Below are 15,552 nucleotides of genomic sequence, written 5' to 3' on the forward strand. Positions count from 1 at the left end.
CTATGGTATTAATAATAATTTGGCCCATGGTATTTGGCCATAGAGGTCACCTCAATAAAACCTATTCTTTGATCGTTAGTAAGTATAAAGAGGTTTTATTTATTTACCATACCTCTTTTATAAATATGGTATTTGGCCCATGGTATTAATAATTATTTGACCCATGGTATTTGGCCCATAGGGTTCACCTAAATAAACCATATTTTTTGAGTTTAGGCTTGATATATAATTAGCTGTTGATTTCTAATCCTAATTGATATATTTTTATTTATTTATCATACCTCTTTATACCTCTTTTATATTTATTTATTTACCATACCTCTTTTATAAATATGGTATTTGGCCTATGGTATTAATAATTATTTGTTCCATGGTATTTGGTCCAAAGGCTTACCTAAATAAAACATATTTTTTGAGTTTTTGTAATATAAAAGGATGTTTTATTTATTTACCATACCTCTAGTTTATTTATACTTTTATTTATTTACCATACCTGTGGAGTAAATATAAAAAAAGGTTTTTATTATTTACCATACCTCTAGTTTATTTATATTTTATTTATTTATCATAGATCTTTTTTGAGTGTTCGTAAACCTCTTTATATTTTTAATTATATTGTGTTTATACAGACTAATAATTAGATTACAAATGTTAAATGTTAAACATTACATCTACATCTACATCTACATTTATATTTACATTTACATCTATATCTGCATTTACATTTACATTTACATGTTTACATTTTTATGTGAGATCTACACCCATACTAGGCTGTTGAGCCCCTCTAGGGGCAATTAGATGTTGATTCCTTATCCTATTTGATATATTTTTATGTATTTACCATATTACCTCTTTTTTGAGTGTTTGCAAACCTCTTCATATTTTAAATTTATATTGTGTTTATACATAATAATAATTAGATTGATTTCTCAATAGGACCCAATTGCTAAATGTTAAACATTACATTGTAACATTCCCCAGTAACCTCACATGTAAAAGGAGGGAGTTAGAATTTTTTTATTTATACAATTTACCCTCAAGTAATTATCCAAATCACAACTCCACATTCCTCATCATCCATTAGATATAACGTTTATTAGTACATAAAGTAATTTTCAATAGAGGACAGTAAGTTGCATAAACATTATCAACCTCTGTTGTAGTACAATAACATAAATTAGCTGATGAACCTTGCATCCATTACATGATTTCCTTAACCATAATAATTAATCACATACTTGGCATTATGACTATCACATTAATAAGGAATCAATATCATCAAGGATTTAACACCATCAATCTGACACAAAAGGCAATCACACCATTGAACACGGATATACCCTGGAAACCCCGTAGGGTGAAAACCAGCAAACGTTTAATCTTATTATTAAACGCTCGTGAGGGTTTTCACCCCTCACTCAATGGATTATAAGGGATTCCATCCCTTATCCATTGTTATAAAATATTACAATGAAATATCATTAAAATGTCTCATAACTAGCTAAAGGCTATTACAATTTCCATGAAACCCTTTACCTACATATCGCCACATGCTACATCCTTATGGCATGATTGTTCCATCTATGTACGATCCCGCAACTCGTACTCATCTGCATGGACCATTAATTCTATACCTGCCACAATGTTAAATATAATCTTTTCCTGCCAACATTGATATCATGATTACAATTATAAATAATCATATTAACTAATATTTCCCTTCACATAAGCACATATTCTTAGAGGGAAAAACACTAAGGCATTCCTTTGAAGGGACTAACTACAACATCAGTTATAATCTCCTTACATGAAAATTTACATAAACTTTATCAAAAGAGCTAGTTCTTTAGCTATTACTTTTGATGCCTACAAACATGTAAAGCAAACTAACACAACTTGTTGTCTCTTCCTGCATGCGTATGTATACCCTTTCTAATGAAAGCTAACACAAATCTCGTGTGCTTACACATCTCATTCAACAAGAAACTAAGATAATAGTTACGTTAGCATAAAGTAATCACATATCATTTTCCTAAAGAAATATGGCTCAATAGTTCTATCCATACAAAGAACATACCTCTATAACACAATGGCTACTCCTTAGTGCATCCCATAACTTATCATAATAGCCCTTCTTTGATGTATGCTATATTCTCTTCTCTAGAATACTACCTTCATTTCATGTAACAAATTACATACTTCTTTCTTAAAGGAAATCATTATAACCTCATTTCTCTATCTTACTATACGTAAGTTTCTCATGCTTCTCTTTCAAGAAATTACTATAGATACCCATCTTTACGCTTAAAAATCAGGAAACAATAACAATGTTAACTTAACCCTTTATGCACTAAAATCATGAAATCAATCCAAATCATCTAGCAAGACACTCTTTTCAAGAGATTAATATTTCCAAGAAAGTTAACATCATTATTATTATTTACAAGAAAGTCAACATAATACTTCCTCTACGTACACACCAAATCATATTTCCTATGTCACAATAGCTACCCTTATGTGCATGCAACACATGTTTTTCCTAACACAAATTACTTTTACTTCAATGCACATAATCTTTTCATGAAACAAGTATGGATTATTGTTCTTGTATGAACACTATTCATATGTGTCTTTTAAGGAAAGAATCTCTATTTTTATTTTCAAGAGATCTCTCCTAAAAGCCATCATTTTCATACATGAAGTGTGCACACTTTTTCTAACAAGAAACTATATTTATGTGTATATAAAACATACGCTTTTCTTCCGGAAAGTTAGAAATGAATATCTATGTGCCTAGAAGCACATCATTAGCTATTTCTATCCTGCATGCAATGCATAATAATTATTTCACAAGAAACCTAGAAATTAGCTAGTATCACAATGCAATTAAGCACATATCCCTTTTCAAGAAAATGACAAGTGACTTGGCATTTAACACACAAGATTTACATGTAATCATTCTAAGAGAAAAACTACATATTTTCTTAGCTTTTATGTCCACACATTTTCCACATTCTTCTTTGCATACTATTATGCATATATTATCTATATTTGGTAAGAAATCTTTCAAAAAGATACCCAAATAAAACATACATTTATTTTCCCTTCAAGAAAGCTAGCAAATTACTTATCTTATTCATGGCAACCTCCTTGCCTCCATGACCTCTATTCTGAGAGCTAAACCCGCAAATCAATTTGGTGTAACCAAGAGAAGAACCCAACAAGAGTTTGAATAGCAGCAGCGACCCGAACGCATTTAGAAAATAACAACTCTCCCCTCGGCGGTTCCATTTATAAACCTAAATTAACTGCATAAAAACAGCCAGACGCATGCATTGTTTAACATATGCATGAGTGCAAAAACACATGAGCAACCAAAGCAAACAAGAGCACCAACAAACATCTCGCTCATTATGCTCTACGAAACTTCTCCTATTATCTATTTTGGCCCTTGAATGTCATTCCATTGCTATGTCCGTCCGCAGAACCATAAAATACGTTGTGACAAGATCATCAATAAGATAATCGTGTGTATCGCTTAGGCCTGACAGTGACAGCGGACGAAGAGGTTGGGTTCCTGGCTTCTCCAACTCTTGTAGTTGTTCCAAGAAATCAAGTAAACTTGATGGGACTTGCTAATTCGGTGCAGTACACTCAGTGTCAACAAGAGTTGAAAAATAGGGTCGCGCCACTGAAACATTATTTGTTTCATCCCCTGTGCCCTCCCCACTACCAAATCCAGATTTGACAGCAAAACATTTCCCCGTGGAGTTGGTGTAGCGAGCAACACTGTTTCCCAGCTCTTCATGGTTATTTTAACCCTTTTTGGTGTAGCGAGCAACACTGTTTCCCAGCTCTTCATGGTTATTTTAACCCTTTTTGCAGGATCCAACGTTTCGCTATTGAGAAACAAGCTCTTCTCCCATCCATCCCCCCCTCCCCACAACATGAAGTTATGGACTCCAAAACATATACGAGCTTCCACCTACTGGATTCAAACCAAGCACGTAACCACTTTCTTCCATCCCCTTCCCCATTGGGTGGGAGACTTTCCTTGTTTCTTGCCTGGGATTCCCATTCCGTTTCACAACTGCCAAGAATTAATTTTTGAACTGATTTGTAACTCTTTGATTTTACAATGAGTTATTTGGTTATTTACAAGAGGAATATTACAGACATGTTGTTAAATTTAAATTTACCTGAGATCTACTCCTATATACTATAGAGCACCTCTAAGGACAATAGCAAGTTATTTGTCATAAAATTATAAATATATTTTTAAATGAATTGAAAATAAAACAAAATAACAAAAAAATACATAAATGAAATATAGAGCTAAATTAATTTGTTTTTGAAAATAAATCTAAATTTAGAACTGACGTGAATAGTTTTCATCATTTTATTCTTTTCATACTTCCATTTAAAATTTACAAAAACACAATAAAATTTCTAATTAAAATTATTTTAATATATTACCAATAATGCAATACAATAATATAAGTGAAGTATCAAACTTCTACAAAATAAATTAAGAATTTATTTTACCTATGCTTAATAAAATAAAAGGTAAATTTTCACACTATTGTATAGTAATTTGCCAAACTTTTGTCAAGCCAATTGCTATCATTATTTGATAATGTGATCAACATCTAATTCAATGCCAATGCATTAAATTTTGTATGGGATGATGCCCACAGTGGCAATACCACATTTTCCATATCTTCCAACGCCTCGTTTAATTCTCATATATCCATGTTCTCCCCATCTGTCTCCCCAACTGTTTTTTATTATCCAAAATTTTTCTATGCAACACCCAATTTTTTGCTCCCCATATCCAACCACTAGAACTGGATGGTTAATTATTTGGCCACAAAAACCATTAAATACTCCCTGCGCAACAAACAAACAAAATTTTATTAGTTACACTTGCAAGATTATTCATCTCTTTCTTATTTTTTGTCAAAAAAAACAATATAAGGAATCATAACCACTTACACGCCTATAATTTCTGATATTCGGATGGCCAAACTTTACCCCTACAGCTACAGGTCCCCTAGCTACTGCTCGTTTGAGTTCGGCTTCACCATAGACCTTTTGAACATCCGTAATAGTTGCTGCCCGAGGAACCTATATCAAAACAAAACAAAACAATGATTTATTTGTCTTACAAATTAGATGAAGTTATTATTATAAATAATATATTGTTATTTATAAAAACTAATTATGTTTTTAGTAACTGTGTGGTTGTATCTTCCGGATTCATCGCATCTGTTGTTTGAGTGCATCGACGTTTCGAACCAGCCTCTGTGGTTCATCATCAGGATGAGAATTATTTGAAGAAGTGAGAGACAGGATATGGTGAATAAATAGGTGAAGATGAGCGGGAGTGCAGGACCGACAAGATTTAAATGAGAGTGGTTTCTTAATTAGGTTTAGGATGAATAATTTTTAATTTTTATAAATATTTTATTACTATTATCATTTATCTTTTTATTTATTTGAAATGTGTTTAAATCTTTTTTGGCTTAATCATTATTTCTGTTATGAGTGGACTTATTATTTTATTTATATATAAATGTTTATTTATATTTATTTATTTATTTATTATTATTATTTTTTTTTTATTAATTACATGTACTTGATGTAATGTATTAAGATATATATATATATTATATGCTATGTTTTGATTTAATATATCTTGCTGTTTTGTTTTATTATATATAAATATTGATTTATTATGTATTGTGACTTAAGTTTATTTCTTTATACCTATATATGTGTACTGATCAGTGTTATGTATATGTATTTTGATTTTATTTATATTATGTTTTGTTTTATTGTATTGTGATGTGTTTTTATTAGTTTAATGTGTATTATGTTTTTGTTATAATTACCTACATTGTTGTTAATGTGAAAGATTAGTGTATTTCTTTTTTATAACTATTTTTAATGTATATTGGTTAATTTAATATATACATATTTAATATTGTTATGATATAAATATCTTTATTGGTTGATTTACTGTTGTTATGATATATATATCTTTATTATGATCTATATACCTATATTAATTTTATGTTTTTATGATATATATTAAGATGTATATATCTTTTTAGGTTGATTTAATATATTATGTTATGTATATCCTTATTAATATAATATTGTTATGATATAAATAATATTTAATATATAGAATTTTATTATGGAAATTAAATTAATATATGTATCTATTGATTTATTATGGAAATTAAATTAATATATGTATCTATTGATTTATTATGGAAATTAAATTGAGATATGTATATTGATTTATTATGTTGAGATTTATATGTGTATTTTTGTTTTATTGTATTGTGATGTATTATTATTGTTTTAATGTGTATTATGATTTTGTTGTAATTACCTATATTGTTATTGATATGAAAGTTTAGTGTATTTCTTTTTATAAATAGTTTTAATGCGTATTGGTTGATTTAATATGTACATATATCATTAGTTTAATATTGTTGTGATATAAATATCTTTATTGGTTGATTTAATGTTGTTATGATATATATTTCTTTATTATGATCTAAATACCTATATTAATTTAATATTGTTATGATATGTATCACGATGTATACATCTTTTTCGGTTGATTTAATATATTATGCTATGTATATCTTTATTAATTTAATATTGTTAAGATGTGGATAATATTTAATATATAGAATTTTATTATGGAAATTAAATTAATTTTATTGTGGAACCTAAATTAATAGGATGGTGAAGGGTATATTGTGTTATGAAGGTAAGGGAAATAGATTAGACACAGGGATGAGAGGGGGATGGAAACAGGGGGCTAAGAAGTGGTGGGATTCTTTATTATTGTGGGAATCCAATTGTCACTTATCTTCCAACCGTCATCGCGATTTAGGTTATCAGGGTGTTTTCGTATTTCAATAGCTTCTCTGAATTTCCTATGGTGGTAGTGCTCAATTTTGGCCATGACACAAGAGTTTTCGATGCAAATGTGGTGATTGGTTTTGCTTGAGTGTTCAGCTAGGGCTGAGGTTTTGGAGCGGTTATGGTTAATATCCGCAGCATGCTCTTGAATCCTTGTTAATATGGATCGACCGGTTTCCCCAATGTATGACTTTCCGCATGAACAAGGGACCAAGTAGACCCCTTTGTGGTGTTTAGGGTCAATAGGATCTTTCACTGATTTAAGGCATCTACTTATTGTTTTCAGAGGTTTGAATGTGGTTTTTATTTTATTCTTCCTTAAGGTGTGAGCAATTTTATCAGTGGTGCCTTGAATGTAAGGGAGGTGAACTGTACCAGCATAATCATCCCTATGATGCTTGTTCATGGGATTTTCAATCTTCTTGAAAGCCTTGATCCCTTGGTGTCTCTTGTATCCATTCTTCTTGAAGACTTTTAAGAGGTGGTTCTTTTCTTGCTCAAAATTATCATGATCTGAGATACGAATTGCTCTTGTTGCTAAGGTGTTTAGTACCCCAAGCTTTTGCGTTGGATGATGGTGAGAATTAGCATGTAGGTAGTGTTCGGTGTGAGCTTTTTCGCGATAGACTTGGTGAGAAATAGTGCCATCTTGGTTCCTTTTGATGAGGATGTCAAGAAAGGGAAGGCAACCATTTTCTTCCACTTCCATGGTGAACTTGATGGAATCTGACTGGCTGTTAAGGTGTTCAAGAAATTCGTTTAGTTTTTTTTTTTTTTTTTTTTTTTTTTTTTTTTGTCTTGTCGGTCCTGCACTCCCCCTCATCTTCACCTATTTATTCACCATATCCTGTCTCTGACTTCTTCAAATAATTCTCATCCTGATGATGAACCACAGAGGCTGGTTCGAAACGTCGATGCACTCAAACAACAGATGCATATCCTGTCTCTGACTTCTTCAAATAATTCTCATCCTGATGATGAACCACAGAGGCTGGTTCGAAACGTCGATACACTCAAACAACAGATGTGATGAATCCGGAAAATACAACCACACAGAGTACAAATCGCAGAAGTCTCAAATCCATAATTTTTAGTAACTTTTTAATAAAATTTTTAAAATATTTTGTTTAGCTAATTATATAGAGTCTATACAATTTAATATTCTGAATATGGTTAGTTGTGAAAAGTTAAAATCTCTCATAAACGAAATAACAGGAAATGATTCTAATAATTCCAAAACCACTTCAAAATTTAAAATAATTAGAAAGCAGAAAACCAATCCAAATCCTAATCCATCTCAACGGAATCTAACTATACACATCCTAACCCATTTAAACTCCATCTCAACGGAATCTAACTATCTTAATGCACGAATCCATCTTAGTATGTATCATTAAGCCTTATTATTGTACCACTCCGTCTTCGCACGGGGTCTTCATCCCCCGGTAACCATATAAACCTTCATAAGTTAATCCATTCCTTCTCGTACTGACATACTCGAAGGCAGCGACCACGTCCCCTCCGAAGCAACCGTTTCCTCCGCCAGTGCAGTCAAGCAACTGCTGCGCCGAGAGGGTCAACAATTCATTTTCTTTTATCTGGTGGAGACCCTCTATAGCAGCTGCAGTTGCAAAGGCCCAACAACATCCTGCAAGGCCAAAAAAATAGACCATATAAGAGTTGTATTAGAAAATGATAGTGGACTATGTTCGCCACACATTTCCGTTTCTAAATTCAAAAACTTACTCATCACCAGATTCCCTGGTCTGTCTTTCTATACAAATTTTTGCTTCTCAAAAACATAAGATTTTCCAGTACTTCTATGTTCTGTACAAATTTTGGCTTCCTCGAAAACATAAGATTTTCCAGTAGTTCTGTCAATTGTATCTAAATGGACCCTGATCGCTGATCCTTAGCTACCATTTACCTAAAGTTTCAATCTAGTAATAGTAATATCTTAATTGAAACTATTTCTCTCATCATACATACCGCAATTCCTTTGATTCTTCACAGAAGTTACTGCTCCCCTCACTCTCCAATCCAGAGCTCGTGGCACGTACTGGTTCATGAATGATCCATTCTTCACTCTACTCATGTCTCCACTGTATCTGAAATTCTTAACGCACGTGATGGCCGTATCGATTTCTTGGTCAGTCATATCTGCAAACTGATTCAATCCAAGTTGGTACGTAAGATTCTTCTTATTCACAGAGTCGATGTATTTCACAGTCTCTACAAATATTTTGAATCGCTCATCCGATGTATTTCTGGTTGAGCCATGCTGAAGCACCCACTTATGATAAAGGAGTCGCAGACTTTCTTCAGACTGCAGGTCTTTGTCTGTGAATCCAGCAGGAGAGGCATTCACCGATAAAGCCCACAAGGCTGCCACGAACAGAAATAGAAACAGGGTCGCTCGTGCCATAACTAAAGAAAAAATAACTCGTCGATATAATTCACAGAAATAATATGAATTGGTGGAGATAAAGCAGAAGGGGACCGTGTTATATAGCAACTCGGACCGATAATAATACAAATTAACAATACTTAATAAAACCATGAATAAGGACTCCATTAAACTAGTTTAATTAATTAATATCACTTTAATTAACTATTGAAGCATTATGAGTCACACATGATTATAAAATAGAATTAATTAAGGACTCCATTAAATTAGTTTAATTAATTAATATGACTTTAATTAACTATTGAAGTACCATGAGTCACACATGATTATAAAATAGAATTAATTAAAGATTCCATTAAACTAGTTTAATTAATTAATATGACTTTAATTAACTATTGAAGCACCATGAGTCACACATGATTATAAAATAGAATTAATTAAGGACTCCATTAAACTAGTTTAATTAATTAATATGACTTTAATTAACTATTGAAGCACCATGAGTCACACATGATTATAAAATAGAATTTATTTAATTAATATTCTTAATTAGAAAAATTAACAAGAAGGGCACATGTTTAGTAATAACCAATGTGCTAATATGAGTAGAGTATGCATGCAAGTGCTTAATGTGCTAATATGAGTAGAGTATACATGCAAATGCTAAACAGATGATAACACTATTACAAAACTAGGAAATAACCTAATCATATATATGCAAAATGAATTGAGAATGTTGTTTTTCTCTAGTGATAGACATATATAAAAATCATATAAATGATGCACATATATGTGATTAAAGAGATGACCTATAAAAAACACATATAAGTGATTCACATATAGGTGATTAGGGATATATTAATATTTATGAAGGATTATCTACATCTATGTGAAAAGTAGATGTTATAGGTAATTAGTGTCTAGAAGTGAAGTAGAAATAGAGGTAAGAAGAGAAAGAATAGATAAAGTGGGGATAAATAAGTGTGTATGTGTGAAATAGAAAAGTTTTTGTGTAGGAGGACAAGAAGTTAGGCACATTGCAACAATAGTGCAAAGTTGATTTTAATGGGTCCCACTTGAAGGTAGATAGACAATGTATGTTTTTCTAAAAACTTCCTTTTCTAAGTAGGAAGGATGTATCTTTTAGTAATAAAATAAAAGTAAATACATTTATGAAATAATTCTAAAGCTTATTTATTTTTTTGGATTTAGAAATCAAATATAATGTATATTGATATTATATTTGAAATATGGAATATATGTTAGTTTTAAAAGAAGTGGTTTTTGGTCAATAAAGTTGTTTATTAATGAGATTTTAATATAAATAATGATACTTAAAAAAACCATGAATCTCACATCTAAAATGTCAAACTAATTAATTAAGGTGAATTTAATTAACTATTCAAACAAAAGCCATGAGTCACACATGATTCCTAAAATACAAATAATTTTATTAATTTAATTACATTAAAAATTAACACAAGCCACCCATGTTTGGTAAAAACCAATGTTCTCCATATCCTTGATAGTTATATGTGACTATGAAAGAAAAATGCATTAAAGAAGGAATATAAATGCTAACATGAGTAGAGTATCCATGCAATTGTGTATATGGATGATAACATTATTACAAAACTATGAAATAACCCAATCATGCATATGCAAAATGAGTTGAGACACCTAAAACACACATTTCTGTGAATGAAAACATATTAATAAACACACAATAACAAATCTGATGCATGCCCAATAGGAAAAACACAAATAAGTTGTATTGATAATGTTGTTTTCTCTATCCCCATGATAGACACATATAAGTGGTTCACATATAGGTGATTATTGATATATTCATATTTATGTAGGATTACCTATATGTACGTGAAAATATAGATTTTATAGGTATTGAGTGTGTAAAAGTGAAGTAGGAATAATGGTAAGAAGGGAAAGAATAGATAAAGTAGGCATAAAATAACTGTGTATGTGGGAAACATAAACATTTTTGTGTAGGAAGACAAGAAGTTAGGCATATGAAAACAAAGTGAAAAGTTGAGGAGCTACTAAGAAAGAAAACATGTAAAACCAATAAAAGAATATGATCGATTGTTATTTTAAGATCGTTGGAGGACTGAAAGTTGAACAAATTTTGAAAGTTGTGATGGTTAAAAGGGAAAAGGAGAAGGAATTTAGGTTAGTTCATGAGAGGAGATTAAGAAATAATGGTGTTTGGTAGGCTCAAAGAAAGTAAAGATTACCTTAAAGGAAGATATATTTCTTTCAAAAAGGTGATTCCATAGGAAAAATATATAGAAGAAGTCCAAGAATTTGATCTTACGAAAAACAAAATGTCAGAATGATTCTATAAGAACATGATCTAAATACCTAGGAAAAAGGTTCATGAGATTAAATGATATGTCTAAAGAGAGATCAATTTTTTTTAATGAAACTAAGTTAATATGTTTATTGTTAGTGCAATTTGTTGAAAATAGTAACAAGAAATGCTAAATATAAAAGTGTTAAAAATAGAATTGCTATAAATAGCATTTCAGGATACATTCCAATTTTAGTTACTCCGTGAACTAAAATTGTGAATTAAAATTTGAATTTGATATTAGCAGTTGTTTGTAAAATAATTAATTAATTCATCTTGAGTTAATTAGTTGACGAAAATCAAACACGAAGTCTGTGTGAGGACATGCAACAGTTATTCCTTTGATTGAGGAATTTATCCCTTAGTTAAAGAGATAAGGATGAGTTGTAATCTTGAGTTGTAATTAGTTAGCTCAGTTAACTGAGCTAAGTCCAGTTAGATTAGTTCCAACAGTTGGAGGAACTGATTGTGAGTTCAATTAGTTAATGCATGCATGCATGTCAGTTCTGTCAGAGACCTAGTTGAGATCAAATGGTGGGATAGTGTACTATCAATTGCAGGAATATTCCATTGTGAATATCTATTGCATGCAAAAGGAATTCATTCCTTAAGGATTGTGCAGTTATTTCTGAGTTCAATGAGTTGTATGAGGCCAGACTTCACACGGGAGGCATCATTGAACCCCAAGAAAAAATGTGCAAGGAAATAGGAGGTTTCGAGGATTGAGGGAATGCATATGTTGTGTCTATTCAGTCTGTGAGCTGTATTGAGGGATTGTACTGAGAGTTGGATAGCTTTAGAGCTAAGGCTTTGTGTAATCCGAACTATTTTCACTTGTATGATAATGCAGAGATTGGGGTTTTTAGCGAAGGCTTTCCCAGAGTATTCTTCTGTGTTTCATGTGTATGATTTCTCATTCTCTGTTATATGTGTTCTATTTGATCTTGCTCAAATTGATTAAGCTTCCACAAAGTTTGTTGTAGAAGTAGATCTAGTATTTTGCTTTAGTATATTGCATTATCAGGTGATCTACAGTGGGAATTTCTACATGGTATCAAAGCATAGGTGATCAAAGCAAAGAACAATATACAAGAAGGGAGAAGTTCTAAGTTTCAAATTCCTGATTATAGAAATCGAGTTCTTATCACATCTCAATTTCACCAATGGCATTCAGCGGTTTGAGACTCGAGTATGCCCTTGGTAACTCGAATTATATAGCCTGGAAGGATCACATGGAAGTGGTATTAGAGGAAAACAGTTTGAAGGAATTCATTGATCAAGAAGTCCCCAAGCCCGCAGCAGCTAATGCCCAAGAATTGGCAGAATGGAAGAAATATGTGGTTAGAGCGAGGAGAATCCTCCTGGAGGGAGTTTGAGACAACATTGTCTCGAGCCTCCATGGGAAGGAGACACCATATTCAATGTGGAAAACATTGAAGGATCTATATCAGAACAACAACGATCGAAGGAAGCTGGTGCTGAAAGACAAGCTTCAGAAAATCAAGTGTGAAAAGGGAGACACGATCTCAACATACCTAACCAATCTCACCACCTGTAGGGATGAGCTTGGAAGTGTAGGGATCACGACTACTAAGAATGACATGGTGAGTGTTGCTCTCCTCGTTCTTCCTAAGAGTTGGCATAGCTACCAAGACTCGGTAAATGGAAGAGAGAAACTGCCAGATTGGGAACGACTTTGGTCGGATCTGATGCAGAAGGAGATAAGAAGAAGCACCAGAGATGGATCTTCATCAAAACAAGATGATAAAGAAAATCTAGCTTTAGCGAGTAAAGCTAGGAGAAGGAAAGGGAAGGTGTCCCATCCCAAATCGAGTTCTTCACATGGTGGGAAGAAGTTTGACAAATCAAAAGTGCGATGCTTTCATTGTCATGAGGTGGGCCATTATGCTACGAATTGTCCACAAAAGAAATCCAAGAAATGATCCTTGAAGGGATCATATGGTGAGACACTAGCCTCACAGTTTGAGTTGGATTTCTCTCTCATTGCATGCATGGTTTCATCCATGGTGGGATGTGTTTGGTACCTAGACAGTGGAGCTTCATTCTACATGTCAGGTGACAAGAATCTATTTAGTACCCTAGAGGAGAAGGATCTCCAGATGTGCATCGAGATGGGTGATGATGGAAAGTACCGTGTTTTAGGTGAAGGTACGGTTGTGTTTCAGAGGGAGCATGGAGCTCCTCTCACCATCACTGATGTAAAGTATGTACGGGGTCTGAAGAAGAATCTTGTTTCCGTTGCTATGCTAGAAGATAAAGGGTATGATGTAGTCTTTAATAAAGGAAAGGTATTCCTGAGGCATATCGGCACTGGACAGACCAAGCGAATTGGGATTCGAGTAAAGAATCTCTACAAGCTGGAGGTAAACGACTGTGGTGCATTGAGTTCCAAAGCAGAGGTGGTACAGAGCCAATATGTTGGCAAGATATGGCATAGAAGATTGGGCCACTTGCACCACGGGGCCTTGAAGATCATGCAGCAAATTTCTACTGGACTACCCAAGGGAAAACTGGAGCGAGTGGATACATGCAAAGGTTGCACCTTGGGTAAGTATGCAAAATATTCCTTTTAGGATTGAGACAGTAGAGCTGGAGCAATCCTAGAGCAAGTTCACACAGATGTATGTGGACCATTCTATACAGCGTCCACCACTAAAGAAAGGTAGTATGTTATTTTTATTGATGATTTTTCTCGTAGATGTTGGATCTACTTTATGCAAAAGAAGGATCAGACCTTCTTGAGTTTTTGTGATTTCAAACCCTCGGCAAAGAAAGAATCTGGAAGGAAATAAGAGCCTTGTGAAGTGATAAGGGTGGAGAGTATGTCTCCCAGCAATTTAAGGACTTTTACGTAACAAAAGGAATTAAATAGGAGTTTATGTCACCCCATAACCCACAGCAAAATGGGGTGGCTGAAAGGAAGAACTGATCGATTGTTGGAGCAACTCGAGCGATATTGCATGACCAAAGCCTACCACTTCATTTGTGGGCTGAGGCATGCAATACAGCAGTATATTGCAGAATAGAAGTCCGCACCATATACTGGGGATGAAGACACCAATGTAGGCCTTTTCCAGGAAGCGACCAGATGTGAGTCACTTCAGGATCTTTGGATCATTGGTTTATTGCCATGTGACCAAAGATGCCGACAAGAAGCTAGATCCAATAGCTGAGTTTGGGATACTTGTGGGCTACACTGATACACCCCACAACTATCAGGTGTTCCTGCCTACCAGTCAGAAGACAGTGGTGCGCAGAGATCTGAAGTTTGACTAGCAGAAATCCATGCGAGTATCACTTGAGAGGGAGCTCAAGTTACATGCAGAGGAGGAACGTTTGGTTCCAAAGGAGGAGGAGCCTCATAATGATGTGGAGTAGCCACATGCAAAGGATCCGGTAGTGGAGACATCCACTCATGTAGAGTCTTCCAGAAATGGGTGGAAACGCTTAAGGGCAGCTGACAGGTTGATGCTAGATGCACGAGAGAATGTGGCACAACCATCCTCTCAGCGCAGACATAGGATATCACCCGAGCGGTACACTGGTTACATGGCCTTGATTGGGGAGTGTGTAGCGATCGAACCTTCTTCTTTCGAGGAAGCAGTGCAGCAACCAATCTGGGTTGATGTTATGATAGAGGAGTACGACCCTATCATTCGAAACAATGTGTGGGATGTTGTCCCAAGACCAGCAGACAAGTCAGTGGTGAGTTCCCAATGGCTTTACAAGGTAAAGCAGGCAGGTGATGGCAGTGTTGAGAAACATAAGGCAAGGTTTGTTGCCCGTGGTTTCTCACAGGTCAAGGGGA

General features: G+C 33.6%; 1 protein-coding gene across 1 annotated transcript; it reads right to left on the bottom strand.

Moving 5' to 3' along the window:
• Positions 1 to 1,584: 1,584 nt before the first annotated feature.
• LOC149183613 (thiol protease SEN102-like) lies at positions 1,585 to 9,373 on the bottom strand. Its single transcript, XM_089415012.1, has 5 exons — positions 8,938 to 9,373; positions 8,361 to 8,596; positions 4,999 to 5,130; positions 4,699 to 4,893; positions 1,585 to 1,665 (listed from the first exon to the last, which is right to left on the bottom strand). Exons 1-5 carry the CDS (start codon positions 9,371 to 9,373, stop codon positions 1,585 to 1,587), a joined length of 1,080 nt encoding a protein of 359 aa, XP_089271138.1.
• Positions 9,374 to 15,552: the final 6,179 nt, after the last annotated feature.

The sequence above is a fragment of the Pinus tabuliformis genome, chromosome 3_2, assembly GCF_031772625.1.
Source record: "Pinus tabuliformis cultivar Carrire ecotype Pingquan chromosome 3_2, CPIR1, whole genome shotgun sequence".
In the NCBI taxonomy this organism is placed as follows: Eukaryota; Viridiplantae; Streptophyta; class Pinopsida; order Pinales; family Pinaceae; genus Pinus; species Pinus tabuliformis.